Below are 24,238 nucleotides of genomic sequence, written 5' to 3' on the forward strand. Positions count from 1 at the left end.
GCCTCCTCCGGTAGCTGGACTGGTGCGCGAGGATACATACAGATTATTAGCTAGCTAAATTAGTTAACACCAGCTACCTAACGTTAGCTAGCTAGCAAGAGATTCCGATCGGAAACGAGAGGGGCAACGGTCGGATGATAGGATACTCCCACGCACGAGCTAGCTAATTTTTGTTTAATGATTTGGCCTAGGTCAAATCAAATGTTAATTGTTGCTTACGTTATAAACATTTTGCAGATGTTATCGCAGGCGTAGCGAAATGCTTATGTTTCTAGCTCCAACAGTGAAGTAATACCTAACAATATACACAAATTAAGAAAGAAATTCAGAAATATCAGCTAGCTATGTAGTTCGGTTGTGGGCCTTATATAGCGGGTTGACGTTTGAGAGTAACGTCGGTGTTACTTGCACATTATCGTGCAAATAACTTCACAGTTTACAGATACTTCTTCAAAACATGTAGAAATGGCAGATTGACAAAAGGAATGTTAGCATACTACTATTGCTTCTGGTAATCGCAGTTAGGTAAATAGAGCTACAGATAAAATTACTCTTTGAAAGCAAAAGTGGTGAGCCTTTTACATTGGATTATTATGACATTCACATGCATGGCTGCAACATTATAACAAAATGCCTGACAACTTGTACCATGGAGAAACGCATCGAAATTGAATATGCATGATGTGGAGATAGTCATACAACATCCACCAATGTATCAAAAATATATCTGCGCGTGTATTAGGAGTTGAACAAAGTACATTTTTGGAAGATGGAAACATTATAAAAGTCGTCTGCTTTTCATGACGGAGATGGTCACCCCGCTCTTGTTTTAAGATCGTAGCCAATCAGAGCGTCTACATCAAAACTGGAAGTGACGTAGAGATTTTCTTGCGCCTTCCTACGCGAGCCAAAAAGGGAAAAACGATAGCAGTCACTATTCTACAGATCTTTGTTGTCCACTTCACTTCTCCACGGTTTGTTGTACTTTTTATTTAACTTCGGCAAAATAGTGAACAAGGTAAGTAATTTGCATGCTTCGTGAATAGATGTAGATGTTGCCAGTTGTTGAACTCAGTTAGCTTGCTAGCTAGTTAGCAGTGTTGCTAGCTCAAGTCTTGATGTTTGCATGGAGTCGTTGCAGAGTCGGCTGCACGCGCACTATCCGAATGTCACTACTGATCCAGGACAAGTTAGTTTGTATTGCTAGTTGTAGGGAATGTGAAGATTAGAAGACTGGAAACTGATCTTAGACCAGTGTTCATGAGCAGCATTTTCTCTTCACACCTTTTTGGGCTACCAGACCAAATTTACATAGAAAAGTTTGTTATAGATCTGTCATTCGCTTTGAAAGCATGTCTAGCATGTCTATGTTTCCGTTAAGTTTCGTTTTTGCGTCTTTTACTTTCAGTTTTGTACACCAACTGAAAATAAAATATTGTTGGTTATGGAAAATATATTTCATAGCGGTTTAGCTGGTACAATGATTCTCTACACTATACTTGTTTTGTCACAAACTGAAATTAAGCAAACTATTAGAATTTTAGCAACCAGAAAATGGAAGAGTGATTTCTGTATAGTGCATCTTTAATGGGATTTATACACACAGTTCATGCACAAAATTTGGTAAAGACAATAAAAATAACATACATTTTCTCTTCCTCTGTAACTACAACCACACCAGCTTCCCCTTTAAAACTGGACAACACACATGCAGCGAATAAGATACACAAGGAGCACGAGCTGATGCTCCACTTTCTGACTTTGCATGATTGTCACACTGTCTTGTCCAGGTCATGTGCCAATATTCTAAAACATGATCATAGATATCATCGTAACATCCATATTATATCAACTAATCTACAGTTATGAGCATGGCGGACTCAGACGTCAACATGACAGACTCTGAGGTCAACGTCACGGACTCGGAGCTCCACATGGAGTGTGTGGAGGAGGATCTGACGCCGTGGCAACAGCAACCAGATGAGGAAATGGAAGAAACAAGCAAGGGACCCAGTAAAGGTGAGTGTGCTGTGTGCAGACTCGGTGTAACCTGCTTCCCTCGGTCATGTCATTCTGTATGTTTTGGGACTCAATTCTCAATAGCAACAGTTTCATCAGTATTATTGTCGTATTCTATCGTCGTCAGTTCATGGTTCTTTAAATTGCCTTCCCAGTACCTCCCGATGACACTTCGGTGATGCACCTCAGCCGCGGCAGTAACATCACAACCAAACCCATGCCTGCCCTTGGTGAGTGCTCTGGCATGATATTATATATTTTTTAGGAATATACAGGTAACTGGCAAATAAAGGAAAACTACATTGTCCTAATAGGGCGTTGGGCCAACACAAGCCAGAATGGCTTCAATGCACCGTGGCATAGATTATACAAGTGTCTGGAACTCTATTGGAGGGATGCAACACCATTCTTCCACAGGATATTACTTCATTTTGTGATAGTGGTGGAAAATACTGTCTTGGGCGCTGCTCCAGAAGCTCCCATATGTGTTCAATTGGGTTGAGATCTGGTGACTGAGACGGCCATAGCATATGGTTTACATTGTTTTCATGCTCATCTACCCATTCAGTGCCCTGTGTGTGGGTCCATTGTCATCCTATGGGGGCGTAGCCATGGTAGCCTAAATAATGGCCTGCCTTTTTATGCATGACCCTAAGCATGGTGGGATGTTCATTGCTTAATTAGCTCAGGAACCACACCTGTGTGGAAGCACCTGCCTTCAATGTATACTGAACAAAAATATAAATGCAACATGTAAAGTGGTGTTTCATGAGCTGAAATAAAAGTTCCCAGAAATGTTCCATGCGCACAAAGAGCTAATTTCTCTCAAATGAGCACATTTGTTTATATCCCTGTTGTTGAGAATTTCTCCTTTGCCAAGATAATCCATCCAGGGGTTGCATATCAAGAAGCTGATTAAACAGCATGATAAATGTACAGGTACACCTTGTGCTGGAGACAATAAAAGGCCATTCTAAAAAGTGCAGTTTTGTCACACAATACCATAGATGTCTCAAGTTTTGAGGGAGCATACAATTGGCATGCTGACTGCAGGAATGTTAATTTCTCTATCATAAGCCGCCTCCAACGTTGTTTTAAAGAATTTGGCAGTATGTCCAACTGGTCTCAAAACAGCAGACTACGTGGATTCACGCCAGCCAGGACATCCACATCCAGCTTCTTCACCTGTGGGATTGTCTGAGGGGGTGCTGATGAGTATTTATGTCTGTAATAAAGCCCTTTTGTGGGGAAAAACTCATTCTGATTGGCTGGTTCTGGCTCTCCAGTAGGTGGGCCTGGCCCCCCCATGGCTGCGCCCTTGCCCAGTCATGTGAAATCCATAGATTAGGGCCTAATTTATTTATTTTCAATTAACTAATTTCCTTATATAAACTATAACTCAGTAAAATCTTTGACATTTTGCATGTCGCGTTTATATTTTTTAACAGTATACTCCATATCCCTCATTTACTCAAGTGTTTCCATTATTTTGGCAGTTACACACATACTCTTGGCAACTGTTTTGACTTCATTTCTTTTTTGACTTACTGACCTGTAGCATAAAACATGTTTCAATGGACACATGCAACCAACCTGTTTAAGCCTCATATGGAGTATATTGACTTTTGCCCATCTCTGCAGCACCGTTACTACCCAAACCAGTGGTCCTGACTCAGGCTATGACTCAAGTGCTGCAGCCTCTTCAGACCTCCATGCCTCAGGTGCTGCAGATGCCGACCACTATGTTGCCTAGCACCAGCAGCACCACTGGGAAGAACATCATATTCACCACACAGGTACGCAGACATGATTCCTTATTCTTAATTTCAGAGAAGCATGTTTGTTCTACATCATATATTTCTATATGAACTAGTGATGGAGTGATTTTTCTTAGTAGATTGCTGATGAGCAGCAGCGCGTTTCAGGTTGACAACAGTGGACCATGCAGTGCTTCATGAACTTGTGTTTTTCTATAGGAAGATTGAGCCTCAGTGAGTACAGTTACATTGTCACGCTCGCTGTCTTCAAATCCCTGTCATAAATGAGCCAAGGCGCAGCGTGCATGTAATTCCACATCTTTAATTGAAGTGAAACCTTCACAAAAAAAACAGGTAAACAGAAAACAAATGTGACGCAACCGTGGCGCACACTCACAGAAAATAAGTAATTACCCACAAACACATGTGGGAAAAAGGCTGCCTAAGTATGATTCCCAATCAGAGACAACGATAGACAGCTGCCTCTGATTGGGAACCATACCCGGCCAACAAAGAAACAGACAAACTAGAATGCCCACCCAAATCACACCCTGACCTAACCAAATAGAGAAATAAAAAGGCTCTCTAAGGTCAGGGCGTGACATACATCCACACAATAATATGATTGTGGATAGTCAGGTTAATATAGTTCAATTTAAATGTTTACATGCTTTGTAAGAAGAACAATTTCCCTAATAATCCTGTTTACATGGACACATCTAAAATCAGGGTTCGGGATAGGACTTTGATAATTTCACATTTTTGCCCATTCATCCTCAATGGCACACATACACAATCCATTTCTCAATTGTCTCACAGCTAAAAAATCCTTCTTTAACTGTCTTCACCCCTTCATCTACACCAGGTATTCCCAAACTGGGGTAAGGGGGTATGCACAATGCTGTCGGGGTACGCCATATTAAAATGTTTCTTCACATTTTCAAAAAGTCCATTTGTATTTTCCAACAGGGCTATACATTTAGGTGATTTTATTTTATTTTTCTGGGGGGTGAGGCCTCATTTCACTGCCAAAAATAAAATTAAACCATCTAGTGTTCAGTGAAATAACACAATGTCAAATACAGGTAGCCTATTCAAATAATTAACATCCAATCACATTAACCGTTACTCTCTCACGGGAATTCCACTAATGGTCCGTATGTAGCCGTAGCCAAACGTAGCTGCTGCTCATGTTGGTATCTGTACTGATGGCGCAAAAGCCATGACAGGGAGACATAGTGGAGTGCTAACGCGCATGCAAGCAGTTGCTCCCAACGCCACTTGGGTACACTGCAGCATCCACCGAGAGGCTCTTGCTGCCAAGGGAATGCCTGACAGCTTGAAAGATGTTTTGGACACTACAGTGAAAATGGTTAACTTTGTTAAAGCAAGGCCCCTGAACTCTTGTGTATTTTCTCCACTCTGCAATGATATGGGCAGTGACCATGTAACACTTTTCCAACATACACTGGTTATCAAGGGGCAAAGTATTGACACTTTTTTTGAATTGAGAGACGAGCTTAGTTCTTTTCTGACCGTCATTTTCACTTGTCAGACCGCTTGCATGATGAGTCTCTCACACAACTGGCCTATCTGGGTGATGTTTTTTCTCGCCTGAATGATCTGAATCTAGGATTACAGGGACTCCGCAACTATATTCAATGTGCGGGACAAAACTGAGGCTATGATTAAGAAGTTGGAGCTCTTCTCTGTCTGCATTAACAAGGACAACACACAGGTCTTTCCATCATTGTATGATTTTTTTGTGTGCTAATGAACTCAAGTTTATGGACAATGTCAAATGTGATATAGTGAAGCACCTGAGTGAGTTGGATACGTAATTACGCAGGTACTTTCCTGAAACGGATGACACAAACAACTGGATTTGTTACCCCTTTCATGTCCTGCCTCCAGTCCACTTACCGATATCTGAACAAGAGAGCCTCATCGAAATTGCAACAAGCGGTTCTGGGAAAATTTAATCAGAAGCCACTGCCAGATTTCTGGATTGGGCTGCGCTCTGAGTATCCTGCCTTGGCAAATCGCACTGTTAAGAGACTGATGCCCTTTTCAGCCACGTACCTATGTGAGAGTGGATTCTTGGCCCTCACTAGCATGAAAACGAAATACAGGCACAGACTGTGTGTGAAATTATTGAAGACTTTTTCCAATACAACCCAACACTGCAGAGTTATGTGTATTCTTTCAAGCACACACTTGTCATTAACATGTGGTGAATTATTCATTCTTATGTTTAATAAATGTATCATACAGTGTGTGTGTGTGGCAGGCTTACAATGATGGCAAAAAACAACATTTGAGAGTGCGCTGACCCTGGTGCAGGAGGGAGTACGCAGCTGGAGGTTGAATGTTTGAAGGGGTACGGGACTATTAAAAAGTTTGGGAACCACTGATTGAAGTGAATTTCAATAAGGGATCACAGCTTTCACCTAGATACACCTGGTCAGTCTGTCATGTTCCTAATGTTTTGTACAGTCAGCGTATTTAAAAGATAAACATTTTGTTTTTCTGAACTAACTTCACTCGCGCTAAAGAAGGAAGCTCGTGCAAGCCTATGCGCAGATCAAATACAAATCTAGAATGCTGATGAAGGCGTTTACATGTCCTAATATTTCAAAAGATTGCTCAGAAAAACAGGTGTTTTAATCAGCTTATGCTTACTTTGATTATGACGTACGCCAATTTAAGATATGCAGAGTAGAGGTCGACCGATTTCAAGTTCTCATAACAATCGGTAATCTGCATTTTTGGATGCCGATTATGGCCGATTACATTGCACTCCACGAGGAGACTGCGTGGCAGGCTGACCACTTGTTACGAGAGTGCAGCAAGGAGCCAAGTTAAGTTGCTAGCTAGCATTAAACTGATTGTTTTTTACAAGATAAATCTTAACATAGTCACTAGTTAGACTAGTAATATCATCAACCATGTGTAGTTATCTAGCTTGTCCTGTGTTGCATATTATCATCGAATCACAGCCTACTTCATCAAACAGGTGATGATTCAACAAGCGCATTCGTGAAAAAAGCACTCGTTGCACCAGTGTACCTAACCATAAACATCAATGCCTTTCTTAAAATCAATACACAAGTATATATTTTTAAACCTGCATATTTAGTTAATATTGCCTGCTAACATGAATTTATTTTAACTAGGGAAATTCTGTCACTTCTCTTATGTTCTGTGCAAGCAGAGTCAGGGTATATGCAGCAGTTTGGGTCGCCTGGCTCGTTGCGAACTGTGTGAAGACCATTTCTTACTAACAAAGACCGTAATTAATTTGCCAAAATTTTACATAATTATGACATAACATTGAAGGTTGTGCAATGTAACAGCAATATTTGGACTTACGGATGCCCTGATTGTTCTCAATTAGATTACTGCTGAGCAGCGAACGTTTAGGTTGATGACAGTGGGCCAGGCTGAGCTTCACGGACTTGTTTTTCTATAGGAATAATGAGGTTAAGTCATTGCTAGGACCTTTGTCTTTCTGTGGTGCAGAACATTCAAGGGGGTACACAGACCATAAGTGCCGAACCGGTAGGATATATCCTGAATGGCCAGCCCATCACCGTGCTGCCTGGTGGTAAGTAGCTAACCATTAGACATGTCTGTTCTTGTTATCTTATCAATGTCCTGATAGATAACCCAAGTATTTCACTGCCCACCTGAAACCTAGAAGTAACCACCTTTTTAGTGGGATCCAGAGAAATGTCACAGGGAGTGTTTTGTGTTCTGTAATTGTGTCATGAAAACTTTGGGTCATAAAATAATGGATATTTTTTCCAGTGGGTTGTGTTTTGTCAAATGCAAATAGACAATAGCTATGTTTCCATTATTATTCCAGTGATTTTATATATATTTTTGCATAGAAATAGATGCAACAATTGTCTGCTACGGTGCATTTTCAATGAACTGTTTGTGACGATTAAAAACGTCTGGACTTAATAACGTCACACCTCGCAAAAACCTAGTGTCAAATAAAAATGTAAGTGGTTGCACATGAATAAATTGGCAACAGCCTGCATGCCCTCCCACCTATCCGTTTCATGTCTCAGGTAGGCCGCAAAAGCCAGCATGGATAGAATGCAAGAATTTACTAATATTTGCCATATACTAATAATTGTCATATGCCAACATATCCTCACGGTCCGCGTCATGGTGAGACTTGCACTCCTGTAGATCTGACATCATTTGATGGTGAAACCTGCATCCAGCCAAGAAGAAAAACAAAGCGTAGCAATTTCAGGCATTCTTGAAAGTCAGGACAATCCTTGTCCTGCAAACAGTCAGCATTTCAAATTAAATGTGGAGTAGAGCATTATAGATAACATCACGTACCCCGCATGCCATCAAAATGATATGGCAATAATAATTTATTCAGTTGGACAAAAGGAAAAATCCACCTCTGTCGCACAGATAAAAATGTTGTTGACCGTAAGAACATTTCTCCTATAGCTTCCGTCGCAATGTTATTATTTTTTTTGCTACATTGCTTTTGTCGAATAAACCTGCCTATTGTGAGCAGCTCACTACTGTTTTTCCTCCAGGCCAGGGAACCCAGCTGCAGCTAGCGCCCCAGCAGACCCCGTCTCAGCCCAGGGGCAGACCGTCCGCCAGCGGCTTCACCACAGTGCGGATCCCCGTCACCCTCACCATCCGCACCACCAACGGAGTCCAGACCATCAGCACTGTGGCCACCGGCGGGGTTACCCTCTCATCCTCCCCCGCGACCCTCCACACCACCGCTCCATCTGTCACAGGTAAGGAAGGCTCTAGTCCTTGTGGGCCATCAGTCTCTCCACAAGTTGAACACAGGGATTGTAAGTTAAATTACAGTCTTAGCAAACCAATTATTGTCAGTATGAATTTAAGTCTAATCTCAAAGGGTAAACTTTATTGTTAAAAAAAAGCCACCTTCTGTCATCTGCTATGGATCATTGTCTTGGACACTAATCCTGCTTTGTGTGTGTGTGTGTGTGGGGGGGGGGGGGGGGTGTTTCAGCCAGTTCTTCAGGTGCAGCAGGAAGCCATGCTGTGAGACCCCTGCCAATCTCACCCAGAACAAAACAGCATCCGACCCTGCAACCAGCTCCCAGCACTAACAGGTCCCCAGCTACCAGTGGTCCGAGCACGGCTCCCTCTCCTAGTGCACCCCTCAGAGGTTAGTAGTCTCCAGGACCACACAGCTTTCCTGTAACAGCTAACAGAAATAGGTTGGTGTACTGCGTACATCATTCAGTTATTACTACTGTGTAGCCTGTTGTCGTTTTACCACTCTAAACAAGAAATTGTCTATACTAATAGAATATCCTATTGAAGTCCAAGGTAATTTACTACTGACCAAGGCCCCTGTTGTGTACTGTGATTTGGCACATTAAATATTTTTTTTACACAGTGTACTGGTGTTTATTTTGCAGTGATTGCACCAGCCCCCGCCAAGACAAAGATGTGCAAGCGCTGTGGATCCGAGTACAAATTGGTCAACGCCCTCCGGGGTTTCATGTGTGTAAGTGTGCCTTAGGTAGACTTTGTACTCTCTTTGGGAAATGGATCTAACTTTTTAGTGAATGTTGATGTTCATATAGATATTATTAGCCCAGGCCCGACCGTGAAGGACTGTTGTTGAAAGCTCGTCCTGATGTGGCAAAATCCTCTGCTATTATGTCATCTTTTCTAAAAGTGTCTTGTGAAGTCTTAAACGCTGATAATGGTAATAGATAGAGATGTATGAATATTGATATTTACCCTACTGGTCCCTCTTCTAGCTCTGCAGCAAGCAGATCGCCCTGAGCCTGGATGCTATCAATGCCACGGCCAAGCTTTCCTCCAAACCTTCCAAATCTTCCAAGTCCTCCAAAGCCACCGCCTCCTCTCCCTCCTCTTTGTCCTTCTCCGAGACCTCCAAGGAGCCAATCACCACGCCGGTGCGACCGGTGTATGTTCCCGAGGGTGGCAGCTCCATCCGGGAGGCCGACCAGCAGGGCAAGCTCATCATGCTGGTGGAGGACTTCTACTACGGCGTGGACAAGGGACGCAACCTGAGTGGCGCACCAGTGGAGAAGCCGCCGGGCATCTTCAAGTGCATTCACTGCGAAAAGACCCTGAAGACTAACATCAAGTGAGTGGATGGAGTGTGGGGAAACAGGAATTCATGTTATGTTTTCAAATAAATGTCACGTTTTACTGAATTGACTGAAATCTTACCCTCTCACCCGCTTTGTCCTCCATCTTCCACTCCTCACTGTCTTCCAGGCTGATGAACCACATGCGTCACCACGTGGAGATGACGGCACAGCAGAACGGCGAGGTGGACACGCACAACGCCTGCCAGCACTGCTTCCGCAACTTGGCAACGCCCTTCCGCTTGCAGTGCCACGTGGAGAGCGTCCACAGCCTGTTGGAGTACACCAGTGAGGACTAGCTCGCTCCCCACTCACCCACCAACCATTCAGTCATACCACATACAGTCACTGTCGCTAAAACAAAGTGAATCTATCGGCACTTGTCATCCCACCAACATTCTCCCACGCAGTCAAAGCACATTGAATCAGCACTAGATGCTGATATATTGCCTTGTTGGGAATTGGGTGAATTTAACCCTTTGCCTACGATGGTCACGCCCCCCGCGGAAATCAAATTAACATAACAAAATCCCCATCAAATCTGTCTGTTTAAACTAGAAATATCAGGGGGTTTTGCATGGGCTGCGGCTCTATCCACCGCATCCACCGATATATCTGCGGTGAATGTCAGACCATGAGACATCCCGATAATCGGTCTTCTCACGAAATTGTATGTAGCGTCCGAATGATTTTGGCTACACACTAATATGTCCCATTTGTTGAAAGCTGAGACTCTCGTGAACATGCTCCAGGTCGCTCACAAGACTTGTCTGAAGGTTCCCGGTACCCGATTAAAAAAATAAAAAATAATAATACATTTAGAAAAATGAATGGAAGTGTAAATGGAGATAGTTTAGTGCCTAAAATACATGTAAAAAATGAAAAAAAAAATTCCTAATCTTTCTTATCTCTCAAATATAGGACAGACACGTCAGAACAAACTTCCTTTAGATTTTTTGTTGGACTATCTGTTCTTCCATGTAGTGAATCTGTTATTCAATACATTTCTATTGGTTAATAGCAGTAAAGGCCAAATTCAATGTTTCATGTTATTTTTTTGATACCTTAAGGGGTCTTAAAATTCTAAACCAAATAGTTAAATAATCCTTGGCATGACCATCTTAAAACAATTTCATGTATTAGTTTAGAATTTCGTTGCCACTCTAGTAAGCAGTCACTCTTATCCAGAGTGACTTTCAATACATGCATACAGCAAGAGGACTGAGCACTTTGAATGCTTACGTGACTCTCGGGCCTTTTCTCTGTTTATCACAGCTAAGTGTAAGATCTGCGAGTGGGCATACGAGAGCGAGCCTGTCTTCCTGCAGCACATGAAGAACACCCACAAACCGGGAGAGATGCCCTACATTTGCCAGGTAAACAGTGCCCACTTGGGGCCCGATTCAGACGTAGGAAATCTATTCCTTTTTTTACGCATTTTGATTGAAGCACTTCTCAGTAGTTGGTATTCAGACTTACCATATGCAGGAGTGTAACGGGCTTTGTAGGTGTAGCTTAAATTTGATTAAACTGCTAAAAACACTCCCACTTGCTGGCCAACAGTTTCATTCAATAGGGATTTCAGTACATTTATCGAAAGCCATCCCTTTAAATTAAAATTAGAATTCTCTGCAGATGCAATATATATGAAGTGATATGCAGCAAAATGCATTATACCGGGTTATTTCTGTATTTTGCAAGTTATAGATCTTCAAAATTTGATTGCTGAAATGCAAAACATTTTGGGACTATCAAAAATGGACTAATGAAACAAATACAACATTCTTTTGGTGGAGTTTTCCTTTAAGTTCATGGTCATAATACCCTTAGAGAAAAGTGCATAAAGGAATTGCGTTCCATTTAAGCGCACTTAACTCGGATCAGAATCGGCCCCTTGGTCATTACTTATACTGTCTCTAAGTCCATATACATTCTCCGACCAGTTCATTAGGTACACCCATGTAGTACCAGGTCGGACCCCCATTTGCCTCCAGAACAGACTGAATTCTTTGGATAATTATACAAGGTGTCGGAAATGTTCCACAGGGATGTTGGTCCATGCTGACGAGATGACATCACTGCAGATTGGACAGCGGTATATTCATGCTGAGAGCAGCCCATTCCATCTCACCCCAAAGCTGCTCTATTGGGTTGAGGTCCAGGGACTGACCAGGCCACTCAAGTAAACTGAACTCGCATGTTCCAGGTGATGTTTTTCCACAATTGTCCAGTGTTGGTGATCATGTGCCCATTGGAGCCACTTCTTGTTTTTAGCTGATAGGAGTGGAACCCGGTGTGGTTGTCTGCTGCAAAAGCCCATCCTTGACGAGTTGTGCATTCCGAGATGCCGTTCTGCATACCACTGTAATGCACCATTATTTGTCTGTTTGTGGCCTGCCTGTTAGCTTACACAAAAGCCCCAGGTGGCTGACATTTCTGAGATATTGGATCCGGCGCACCTGGCACCGATGGCAAACTACGCTCCGTCGCTTAGGTCACTAATTTTGCCCATTCCAAAGTAAAACTGGACAATAAAGGAACGCCCTGATGTTTGTCCGCTTGCAAGCCACGTGACTCACGTATGAGCGATCCATTTTCATGAACGGGGTGGTCTAATAAACTGGCCGGTCAGTGCATTTCTATCCAATGTCCTGTCGAGGGGAAAAGCTCACTATATCAACACGAAATGTCTCCTAATGCAATTCACCCCTCCCTCTTCTTTGTGAAGGTGTGCGACTACCGCTCGTCCCTGTATGTGGACGTTTTTGCCCACTTCCGTGAGTTCCACAACGGCACGGCCAATCTGCTGTGCCCCTACTGCCTCAAGGTGTTCCGCTCCAGCAGCAACTACCAGAACCACTACAGCCGCCACCAGGTAAACCCAATGAGGCTATATGCCACATCAGCTACATGTGGTACATCTATGGCCATTGGCAGCCAGTCTATTCCACTCCACCCATTTTCCTATGTGTTTGTGTGCAGAAAAAAAACGTGTTTCAATGCGACCAGTGCCGGCTTCAATTCCTCTTCGCCAAGGACCGGGCAGAGCACAAGGTGCAGTACCACAAGACCCACCTCAAGCCACGGCAGCTGGAGGGCCTGAAGCCTGGTACCAAGGTTTGTTTGTGTGTGTGCGCAATATTTTGAATTTGTGTGTGTGTGTGTGTGTGTGTTATCTATATATATATCTATTACATTTACATTTACATTTAAGTCATTTAGCAGACGCTCTTATCCAGAGCGACTTACAAATTGGTGCATTCACCTTATGATATCCAGTGGAACAACCACTTTACAATAGTGCATCTAACTCTTTTAAGGGGGGGGGGGGGTTAGAAGGATTACTTTATCCTATCCTAGGTATTCCTTAAAGAGGTGGGGTTTCAGGTGTCTCCGGAAGGTGGTGATTGACTCCGCTGACCTGGCGTCGTGAGGGAGTTTGTTCCACCATTGGGGTGCCAGAGCAGCGAACAGTTTTGACTGGGCTGAGCGGGAACTGTACTTCCTCAGAGGTAGGGAGGCGAGCAGGCCAGAGGTGGATGAACGCAGTGCCCTTGTTTGGGTGTAGGGCCTGATCAGAGCCTGAAGGTACGGAGGTGCCGTTCCCCTCACAGCTCCGTAGGCAAGCACCATGGTCTTGTAGCGGATGCGAGCTTCAACTGGAAGCCAGTGGAGAGAGCGGAGGAGCGGGGTGACGTGAGAGAACTTGGGAAAGTTGAACACCAGACGGGCTGCGGCGTTCTGGATGAGTTGTAGGGGTTTAATGGCACAGGCAGGGAGCCCAGCCAACAGCGAGTTGCAGTAATCCAGACGGGAGATGACAAGTGCCTGGATTAGGACCTGCGCCGCTTCCTGCGTGAGGCAGGGTCGTACTCTGCCAATGTTGTAGAGCATGAACCTACAGGAACGGGTCACCGCCTTGATGTTAGTTGAGAACGACAGGGTGTTGTCCAGGATCACGCCAAGGTTCTTAGCACTCTGGGAGGAGGACACAATGGAGTTGTCAACCGTGATGGCGAGATCATGGAACGGGCAGTCCTTCCCCGGGAGGAAGAGCAGCTCCGTCTTGCCGAGGTTCAGCTTGAGGTGGTGATCCGTCATCCACACTGATATGTCTGCCAGACATGCAGAGATGCGATTCACCACCTGGTTATCAGAGGGGGGAAAGGAGAAGATTAATTGTGTGTCGTCTGCATAGCAATGATAGGAGAGACCATGTGAGGATATGACAGAGCCAAGTGACTTGGTGTATAGCGAGAATAGGAGAGGGCCTAGAACAGAGCCCTGGGGGACACCAGTGGTGAGAGCACGTGGTGCGGAGACAGATTCTCGCCACGCCACCTGGTAGGAGCGACCTGTCAGGTAGGACGCAATCCAAGCGTGGGCCGCGCCGGAGATGCCCAGCTCGGAGAGGGTGGAGAGGAGGATCTGATGGTTCACAGTATCAAAGGCAGCCGATAGGTCTAGAAGGATGAGAGCAGAGGATCTATCACACACACAGTTGAAGTCAGAAGTTTACATAAACCTTAGCCAAATACATTTAAACTCAGTTTTTAACAATTCCTGACATTTAATCAGAGTACAGATTCCCTGTTTTATGTCAGTTAGGATCACCACTTTATTTTAAGAATGTGAAATGTCAGAATAATAGTAGAGAGAATGATTTATTTCAGCTTTTATTTCATTCATCAGATTCCCAGTGGGTCAGAAGTTTACATACACTCAATTAGTATTTGGTAGCATTGCCTTTAGATTGTTTAACTTGGGTCAAATGTTTCGGGTAGCTTTCCACAAGCTTCCCACAATAAGTTGGGTGAATTTTGGCCCATTCCTCCTGACAGAGCTGGTGTAATTGAGGCAGGTTTGCAGGTCAACTTGCTCGCACATACCTTTTCAGTTCTGCCCACAAATTTTCTATAGGATTGAGGTCAGAGCTTTGTGATGGCCACTCTAATACCTTGACTTTGTTGTCCTTTAGCCATTTTGCCACAACTTTGGAAGTATGCTTGGACAATGGGTCATTGTCCATTTGGAAGACCCATTTGCGACCAAGCTTTAACTTCCTGACTGATGTCTTGAGATGTTGCTTCAATATATCCACATAATTTTCACGCCTCATGATGACATCTATTTTGTGAAGTGCACCAGTCCCTCCTGCAGCAAAGCACACCCACAACATGATGCTGCCACCCCCGTGCTTCACAGTTGGGAAGGTGTTCTTCGGCTTACAAGCATCCCCCTTTTTCCTCCAAACATAACGATGGTCATTATGGCCAAACAGTTCTAGATTTGTTTCATCAAACCAGAGGACATTTCTCCAAAAAGTATGATCTTTGTCGCCATGTGCTTTCGTCTGGCTTTCTTATAGCGGTTTTTGAGCAGTGGCTTCTTCCTTGCTGAGCGGCCTTTCAGGTTTTGTCGATTATAGGACTCGTTTTACTGTGGATATAGATACTTTTGTACCTGTTTCCTCCAGCATCTTCACAAGGTCCTTTGCTGTTGTTCTGGGATTGATTTGCACTTTTCTCACCAAAGTACGTTCATCTCTAGGAGACAGAACGTGTCTCCTTCCTGAGCGGTACGACGTCTGCGTGGTCCCATGGTGTTTATACTTGCGTACTATTGTTTGTACAGATGAGCGTGGTACCTTGAGGTGTTTGGAAATTGCTCTCAAGGATGAACCAGACTTGTGGAGTTTTTTTTTCTTTTTCTGAGGTCTTGGCAGATTTTTTATTTTTTTCCCCCATGATGTCAAGCAAAGAGGCACTGAGTTTGAAGGTAGGCCTTGAAATACATCTACAGGTACACCTCCAATTGACTCTATCACAAGCTTCTAAAGCCATGACATAATTTTCTGGAATTTATCAAGCTGTTTAAAGGCACAGTCAACTTAGTGTATGTACACTTCTGACCCACTGGAATTGTGATACAGTGAAATAATCTGTCTGTTGGAAAAATTACTTGTGTCATGCACAAAGTAGATGTCCTAACCAACTTGCCAAAACTATAGTTTGTTAACAAGAAATTGGTGGAGTGGTTAAAAAACGAGTTAATGACGCCAACCTAAGTAAACTTCCGACTTCAACTGTGTGTGTGATATATACGTGTGTGTGTGTGTGTGTATATATATATATATATATGTGGCCTGCTGGAGGTCATTTTGCAGGGCTCTGGCAGTGCTCCTCCTTGCACATAGGCGGAGGTAGCGGTCCTGCTGCTGGGTTGTTGCCCTCCTACGGCCTCCTCCACGTCTCCTGATGTACTGGCCTGTCTCCTGGTAGCACCTCCATGCTCTGGACACTACGCTGACAGACACAGCAAACCTTCTTGCCACAGCTCGCATTGATGTGCCATCCTGGATGAGCTGCACTACCTGAGCCACTTGTGTGGGTTGTAGACTCCGTCTCATGCTACCACTAGAGTGAAAGCACCGCCAGCATTCAAAAGTGACCAAAACATCAGCCAGGAAGCATAGGAACTGAGAAGTGGTCTGTGGTCACCACCTGCAGAACCACTCCTTTATTGGGGGTGTCTTGCTAATTGCCTATAATTTCCACCTTCTGTCTATTCCATTTGCACAACAGCATGTGAAATGTATTGTCAATCAGTGTTGCTTCCTAAGTGGACAGTTTGATTTCACAGAAGTGTGATTGACTTAGTTACATTGTGTTGTTTAAGTGTTCCCTTTATTTTTTTGAGCAGTGTGTGTGTGTGTGTGTGTGTATATATATGTATATATACAGTATATCACAAAAGTGAGTACACCCCTCACATTTTTGTAAATATTTGAGTATATCTTTTCATGTGACAACACTGAAGAAATGACACTTTGCTACAATGTAAAGTAGTGAGTGTAGAGCTTGTATAACAGTGTAAATTTGCTGTCCCCTCAAAATAACTCACACAGCCATTAATGTCTAAACCGCTGGCAACAAAAGTGAGTACACCCCTAAGTGAAAATGTCCAAATTGGGCCCAATTAGCCATTTTCCCTCCCCGGTGTCATGTGACTTGTTAGTGTTACAAGGTCTCAGGTGTGAATGGGGAGCAGGTGTGTTAAATTTGGTGCCATCGCTCTCACACTCCCTCATACTGACTGGTCACTGGAAGTTCAACATGGCACCTCATGGCAAAGAAATCTGAGGATCTGAAAAAAAGAATTGTTCCTCTACATAAAGATGGCCTGGGCTATAAGAAGATTGCCAAGACCCTGAAACTGAGCTGCAGCACAGTGGCCAAGACCATACAACGGTTTAACTGGACAGGTTCCACTCAGAATGGGCCTCGCCATGGTCGACCAAAGAAGTTGAATGCACGTGCTCGACGTCATATCCAGAGGTTGTCTTTGGGGAAATAGACGTATGAGTGCTGCCAGCATTGCTGCAGAGGTTGAAGGGGTGGGGGGTCAGCAAGTCAGTGCTCAGACCATACGCCGTACACGGCATCAAATTGGTCTGCATGGCTGTCGTCCCAGAAGGAAGCCTCTTCTAAAGATGATGCACAAGAAAGCCCGCAAACAGTTTGCTGAAGACAAGCAGACTAAGGACATGGATTACTGGAACCATGTCCTGTGGTCTGATGAGACCAAGAAACTTATTTGGTTCAGATGGTGTCAAGCGTGTGTGGCGGCAACCAGGTGAGGAGTACAAAGACAAGTGTGTCTTGCCTACAGTCAAGCATGGTGGTGGGAGTGTCATGGTCTGGGGCTGCATGAGTGCTGCCGGCACTGGGGAGCTACAGTTCATTGAGGGAACCATGAATGCCAACATGTACTGTGACATACTGAAGCAGAGCATGATCCCCTCCCTTCGGAGACTGGGCCGCAGGGCAGTATTCCAACATGATAATGACCCCAAACACACCTCCAAGATGACCACTGCCTTGCTAAAGAAGCTGAGGGTAAAGATGATGGACTGGCCAAGCATGTCTCCAGACCTAAACCCTATTGAGCATCTGTGGGGCATCCTCAAACGGAAGGTGGAGGAGTGCAAGGTCTCTAACATCCACCAGCTCCGTGATGTCGTCATGGAGAAGTGGAAGAGGACTCCAGTGGCAACCTGTGAAGCTCTAGTGAACTCCATGCCCAAGAGGGTTAAGGCAGTGCTGGAAAATGATGGTGGCCACACAAAATATTGACACTTATACAAGCTCTACACTCACTACTTTACATTGTAGCAAAGTGTCATTTCTTCAGTGTTGTCACATGAAAAGATATACTCAAATATTTACAAAAATGTGAGGGGTGTACTCACTTTTGTGATATACTGTGTATATATATATATACACACATCTATATATATATATATATAGATGTGTGTGTGTATATATGTACAGTGGGGAGAACAAGTATTTGAAACACTGCCGATTTTGCTGGTTTTCCTACTTACAAAGCATGTAGAAGTCTTTAAAAAAAAAAAAATCCAGAAATTCACATTGTATGATTTTTAAGTAATACATCAGAAAAGCAGAACTTAATATTTGGTACAGAAACCTTTGTTTGCAATTACAGAGATCATACGTTTCCTGTAGTTCTTGACCAGGTTTGCACACACTGCAGCGGACATTTTGGCCCACTCCTCCATACAGACCTTCTCCAGATCCTTCAGGTTTCGGGGCTGTCGCTGGGCAATGCGGACTTTCAGTCCCTCCAGAGATTGTCTATTGGGTTCAGGTCTGGAGACTGGCTAGGCCACCCCAGGACCTTGAGATGCTTCTTACGGAGCCACTCCTTAGTTGCCCTGGCTGTGTGTTTCGGGTCGTTGTCATGCTGGAAGACCCAGCCATGACCCATCTTCAATGCTCTTACTGAGGGAAGGAGGTTGTTGGCCAAGATCTCGCGATACATGGCCCCCATCCATCCTCCCCTCAATACGGTGCAGTCGTCCTGTCCCCTTTGCAGAAAAACATCCCCAAAGGATGATGTTTCCACCTCCATGCTTCACGGTTGGGATGGTGTTCTTGGTTTTACTCATCCTTCTTCTTCCTCCAAACACGGCGAGTGGAGTTTAGACCAAAAAGCTCTCTTTTTGTCTCATCAGACCACATGACCTTCTCCCATTCCTCCTCTGGATCATCCAGATGGTCATTGGCAAACTTCAGACGGGCCTGGACATGCGCTGGCTTGAGCATGGGGACCTTGCGTGCGCTGCAGTATTTTAATCCATGACGGCGTAGTGTGTTACTAATGGTTTTCTTTGAGACTGTGGTCCCAGCTCTCTTCAGGTCATTGACCAAGTCCTGCCGTGTAGTTCTGGGCTGATCCCTCACCTTCCTCATGATCATTGATGCCCCACGAGGTGAGATCTTGCATGGAGCCCCAGACTGAGGGTGATTGACCGTCATCTTGAACTTCTTCCATTTTCTAATAATTGCGCCAACAGTTGTTGCCTTCTCACCAAGCTGCTTGCCTATTGTCCTGTAGCCCATCCCAGCCTTGTGCAGGTCTACAATTTTATCCCCGATGTCCTTACACAGCTTTCTGGTCTTGGCCATTGTGGAGAGGTTGGAGTCTGTTTGATTGTGTGGACAGGTGTCTTTTATACAGGTAACGAGTTCAAACAGGTGCAGTTAATACAGGTAATGAGTGGAGAACAGGAGGGCTTCTTAAAGAAAAACTAACAGGTCTGCGAGAGCCGGAATTCTTACTGGTTGGTAGGTGATCAAATACTTATGTCATGCAATAAAATGCAAATTAATTACTTAATCATACAATGTGATTTTCTGGATTTTTTTCTTCTGGATTCATGTTCTGAGAAATGAAGGCTATTCCATGCGAGAAATTGCCAAGAAACTGAAGATCTCGTAATCATTTCTCAGAACAAAAATCGGCTGACGAGTTTCAGAAGAAAGTGCTTTGTTTCTGGACATTTTGAGCCTGTAATCAAACCTACAAATGCTGATGCTCCAGATACTCAACTAGTCTAAAGAAGGCCAGTTGCATTGCTTCTTTAATCAGGACAACAGTTTCAGCTGTGCTAACATAATTGCAAAAGGGTTTTCTAATGATCAATTAGCCTTTTAAAATTATACATTTGGATTAGCTAACATGCCATTGGAAAACAGGAGTGATGGTTGCTGATAATGGACCTCTGTACGCCTATGTAGATATTCCATAAAAAATCTGCCGTTTCCAGCTACAATAGTAATTTACAACATTAACACTGTATTTCTGATCAGTTTGTTATTTTAATGGACAAAACAGGGACATTTCTAAGTGACCCCAAACCTTTGAATGGGGGGGGTGACACACACGTACATATGTATGTGTGTGCGGGCACATGTGTGAGTGATTGCTAGGGCGTGATATTCTGAATTTTTGTGTGTGATAGACAAAAATAAATAATCGTCTCTTCTGTGACTGGAAAGTATATAGTGGTTGTGAATGTTATGCATTTTCCCTGTGCATTATGGGAACATTAGTAATGTATATTAAGTGGTCTAAGAATATTTGTGTTCCAGGTGACTATCCGGGCCTACGCGCTGCAGGGCAAGCAGTATTACTATCAGGAGTCTTCGGGCCGAGGAGACCTCCGACCCTCCAAAGTGATTGATGTTCCGTCTGCTCCCCAAAAACCAGAGCCCAAGAAGAAGCCTGTCGAGAGCCTGATGAAGCTGCTCACTAAGTTCCAGATGAGGTAGAGGGTTGATGTTTTTCCCCGATTGTATTAGCACGAAATGGAATTGATGCCAAGCTTTATTCAGACTCGATTGCGTTTAGCTTTTAGTTTTGCCGTATAGCAAAATTGTTGACCATTTTTATAATTTGGAACAGTGTTCTAGGATGATGCGGCTAGAAATTTAATATAAAAAATGGATAAGCTTGACATTCCATCGCTGTGCACCATGGGTAACCTGCCTCTGCCTTCCTCCCCACAGTGCATCGCTGGCCCAACAGAACTGCATGGAGTGCACCTTTAAGATTCCCGACTTTGCCAACCACTTCCCCACATACGTCCACTGCTCCTTGTGTCGCTACTGCACCTGCTGCTCCCGGGCTTACGCCAACCACATGATCAAGTGAGTGACATTGCTCAACTGAAGATTCCCCAAATGATTTCTTACATCAGAGGGTAAGTGAAATGTTGGTTTGGAGAAAGGTGTATGACACATGTTTTCTGTCTCTCTTCATTTGCAGTAACCACGTGACTCGCAAGAGCACCACCCAATATCTGGCCCTGTACGAGTCATACCCAAGGTAACAATAATTTCCTCCGAAATTTTTGGGGGCAGTGTTTAATTGAATGTAGTGTGTTTTTAATCCTGATTGCTCAAAACCCTTTTGGTCCCATTTCAGAATGGATGAGATGAGGTGTACGTCGTGTAACTACAGAACCAAGGTGGGTGACATGATGGCCAACCACCTCATGGATCACCCAGACCATGATACTGCAAGCTTCAGCAAGCTGGAGGAGGAAGGTTATTACGTTTTGAGTTCCACCTTCTGATATTTAAGTATCTTTGTAAAAGGTCAATCCTTTCTATATGGCAACCTTTTTGATTTTTTTTTTTTTTTTTTTCCCTTTCAGATGTGCCTGAGGCTTCTCAAAGGTATTTAATATCCTCTTATATATGGAGTGAAATTACTTACTGTTGGACAGAATTGAGCTTGGTCTCAAGTTGAAGCTTAGTTCCACTTTGGTTGCACTGTGACACTATTGCTTCTTCATCAAATGTGTGTGTCATTGACTGAGCTTCCTGAAAACTAACATGTTTTTCTTTTCCTCCTGTAGCATTGTCGTTCCAAAAATCAACCCAGGTCAAGGAGGGTCTTTTGTGCCTATCCATCTGCTACCAGCTGGCAATAGTTCCACCCTGCGCTCTATCAAACCGCTCCTATCCTCCAAACCCAGCATGACTATCATGGTCCTTGGTCCCAATAAAACCATGCCCTCCACTGCCCCTGCTTCATCCAATGGTGTCTGGACAACCCCCAAGGTTGGTGGCTTGGGCCATGTGATGGAGCCCCAGGCAGTGGGGTCCGAGGGGCTGAGCCAGAGAGAGCTTTTCCACAGAGGAAAGGCCAGGATGGACAAATCCAGGAAAGAAGGGTCAACCAAATTAACGGTGCACCAGCTGAAGGTGATGCTCTATGCCCTGTGCAATGGCTTCCCCCAGGCATCCCTGCGCTTTGGCACCCAGCCAGAGCTCATCCAGGACTGGATGCTGCAGCAGGAGATCCAGCGCCTCCAGAAGGACTGGATCTGGAGCACGGACCGCATCGCAGAGTGGGTGATGTGCCAGCGGGAGCAGCAGCTGCCAGTCACAGAGGAAAACCTGCTCCAGACAGCCACGCAGGCCTTGGAGGCGTCGCACGAGATCGGTGAGTTCTACGAGTGGGCTGTGGAGTTCATGCTCCGCCACAACCTCAGTCTGCAGGCCACCTGCTCCGCCAAGCACCCGTTGCCGCGCAACGTATACGAGAGCGTCCGCATCTTCACTCGCTTTGTCTCCAAGCAAGTCAAAGATGTCGGTTTCCGGCCACCCTCCATCGGATGCATCGACGAGCTCTCTGTGTTCGTGGACCTGGATAAGCTCAAGACGGACCCTGAAGCGTTTCAGTTGATCGGCACCGGGGAGCCCCTGATAGAGGTGGTCCTAGCGGGGCTGGCTGACGGCACCATGCTGCCCACCATGGTGTTCCTCAAAGGCAACCCTCCACACCTCCAGAAGGCCATCCCGGACTCGGTCTTCCTGGAGGCGCGCCCGCAAGGCTTTACGGACAACGAGCGGCTCCAGCTGTGGCTCTCTAAGGTGTGGCAGAAGCATGTGAACCCCCAGGCAGGGGGAAAAGGTCTGCTGATCATGGACACCCACCACGGCCACCTGGCTGACGACTTCCTGGCTGCCCTCAACAGCAGCAACACCCTGCCGGCGGTGATCCCCATCGGCTGCTCCTGCCGCCTGCAGCCCCTGGAGCTGTGCGTAGCGCCTGTTATGAAGGAGTTTCTACAGGCCCGCTGGTGTGAGATGCACACCCAGAATGAAGGAGCTGTGACTCTGGGGCCAGGTGACCTGGCCCTACTGCTGGTGGAATGTCTAGGTGATGTGGTCTCATGCTTGGCAGCGCAGCCCCAGATCTTCCAGCAGTCCTTCATGATGGTCAGCACACCACCACAGGATGAAGGAGATGAAGGCCCGGCAGAACTGGTGCAGAGCCTGACCGAGGCTCTGGTCATGCTTTCTCCAGCAAGGTCGAAGAGCGCTGTAGTGCTAATGAAGGTGGAGCCAGAGGACAAAGGGGTGAGCTCAGACATTACGTCGGCATACACCTTGCCCTCGCCGCCACCCAACCCGCAAGCCCTCAAACAAGTGTTTGAGAAGGACAGCGATCTGGAGTCTTTCCACGGTTTTGAGGAAACTGATTGTTGATCATTTGCGGACCGACACCTCAGAGACTACGGACTTGGATCTTTTGACACTTTCAAACCGAGGGAATTGTGACATTTGAAGCAGAGATGGGATAGCTCTGGAGACTGTACCAGACCTGTTAAACTGTGTGCACATGCTTGTTCCTTTAACTTGGGATGGTGATGTAACTTTCAAATGTGTTTTTGTACATTTTCTATGACAAGCTGCTGTGTCTTACGTCTAACCCTATAAAGGTTCAACACAACCTGTCTTATGCAATTAAAAACAGTCTCTTCCTGTCAACACTAGACTACAGGCTTTGTAAATAACCTTTTCTTATCAGTGAGATCAGAATGTCACTTCTAGTAGGGAATGTTTGATATTCTGTTAACTCACTTGACTGTATGTGGAAATGGTGCCGGAGCTCTGACATATCTTCCAATCTACTTTTCATTTAGAAAGCTGTGAAGCTAAGACAAACAGCCCATCCCTTATCAATTGGCCCTTGTTTCAATTTACCGAAAGCAATGTAGCCATGTCTAATGAGAAATTACCTCAGACCAACCAAGCCGTTCACAGGAAATCTCAGATCATGCCTTAGGATGGAATCCAAGAGATGGCAGTCTACCTCTCGGTTTGTCTTTTTTCTTCACCTGAACGATTAACTATTTTTAAATATGAAATAAAGTGCTGGGTCTGCTTTAATGGTGGGTTTTCCTTTGTGATATTAACAGCATATAGTCTGGTGCAGTTCTGTATGGTTGAACCAAAAATGTGTTTAACATGGAAGCAGACAATATTTGTTCTTGACACAGGGTCCTCTTACCCCTGATGTGGATAAATCTGGGTATTACAGAAGTCCAAAGATGTCATTTCTTCCCATGAATGTTTGCCCTCAGCTCTGCTTGTGTGGACCTTTCCAATTACAGTATATGAATATATTTCAATTTCACCAGATTTTAAGCCTGAC

At 44.7% G+C, this 24,238-nt stretch overlaps 2 protein-coding genes across 3 annotated transcripts; one reads left to right on the forward strand and one right to left on the reverse strand.

The window, feature by feature from the left end:
* The first annotated feature begins 737 nt into the window (after nucleotides 1-737).
* pogza (pogo transposable element derived with ZNF domain a) lies at nucleotides 738-23,973 on the forward strand. 2 transcript variants are annotated; one of them, XM_071373905.1, is made up of 19 exons: nucleotides 738-1,018; nucleotides 1,864-2,019; nucleotides 2,175-2,249; nucleotides 3,661-3,815; nucleotides 7,299-7,383; nucleotides 8,348-8,560; nucleotides 8,803-8,961; nucleotides 9,218-9,306; nucleotides 9,566-9,918; nucleotides 10,053-10,210; nucleotides 11,198-11,298; nucleotides 12,651-12,797; nucleotides 12,905-13,039; nucleotides 20,380-20,555; nucleotides 20,797-20,937; nucleotides 21,056-21,115; nucleotides 21,215-21,336; nucleotides 21,447-21,468; nucleotides 21,651-23,973. In XM_071373905.1, the coding sequence occupies exons 2-19, from the start codon at nucleotides 1,866-1,868 to the stop codon at nucleotides 23,287-23,289; spliced, it is 3,984 nt and encodes a 1,327-aa protein (XP_071230006.1). In that variant the 5' UTR covers nucleotides 738-1,018; nucleotides 1,864-1,865; the 3' UTR covers nucleotides 23,290-23,973. The 2 variants fall into 2 exon arrangements, with proteins under 2 accessions (XP_071230006.1, XP_071230007.1); XM_071373906.1 differs by having other exon boundaries at nucleotides 738-974.
* Nucleotides 4,079-14,950, reverse strand: LOC139558652 (uncharacterized). The gene is made up of 2 exons (XM_071373915.1): nucleotides 9,546-14,950; nucleotides 4,079-9,000 (listed from the first exon to the last, which is right to left on the reverse strand). Exon 1 carries the CDS (start codon nucleotides 14,021-14,023, stop codon nucleotides 13,274-13,276), a length of 750 nt encoding a protein of 249 aa, XP_071230016.1. The 5' UTR covers nucleotides 14,024-14,950; the 3' UTR covers nucleotides 4,079-9,000; nucleotides 9,546-13,273.
* Nucleotides 23,974-24,238: the final 265 nt, after the last annotated feature.

The sequence above is a fragment of the Salvelinus alpinus genome, chromosome 29 (assembly GCF_045679555.1).
Source record: "Salvelinus alpinus chromosome 29, SLU_Salpinus.1, whole genome shotgun sequence".
Classification (NCBI taxonomy): Eukaryota; Metazoa; Chordata; class Actinopteri; order Salmoniformes; family Salmonidae; genus Salvelinus; species Salvelinus alpinus.

What these genes read in the sequence shown, in the direction of transcription:
- pogza (XM_071373905.1), top strand. Translation starts at nt 1,866, where the DNA reads ATGAGCATGGCGGACTCAGACGTCAACATGACAGACTCTGAGGTCAAC. An exon ending in CATCACCGTGCTGCCTGGTG is followed by an intron (nt 7,384 to 8,347) that starts GTAAGTAGCTAA and finishes TTTTTCCTCCAG; the next exon opens with GCCAGGGAACCCAGCTGCAG. An exon ending in ACCCTGAAGACTAACATCAA is followed by an intron (nt 9,919 to 10,052) that starts GTGAGTGGATGG and finishes ACTGTCTTCCAG; the next exon opens with GCTGATGAACCACATGCGTC.
- LOC139558652 (XM_071373915.1), bottom strand. Translation starts at nt 14,023, where the DNA reads ATGACGGATCACCACCTCAAGCTGAACCTCGGCAAGACGGAGCTGCTC.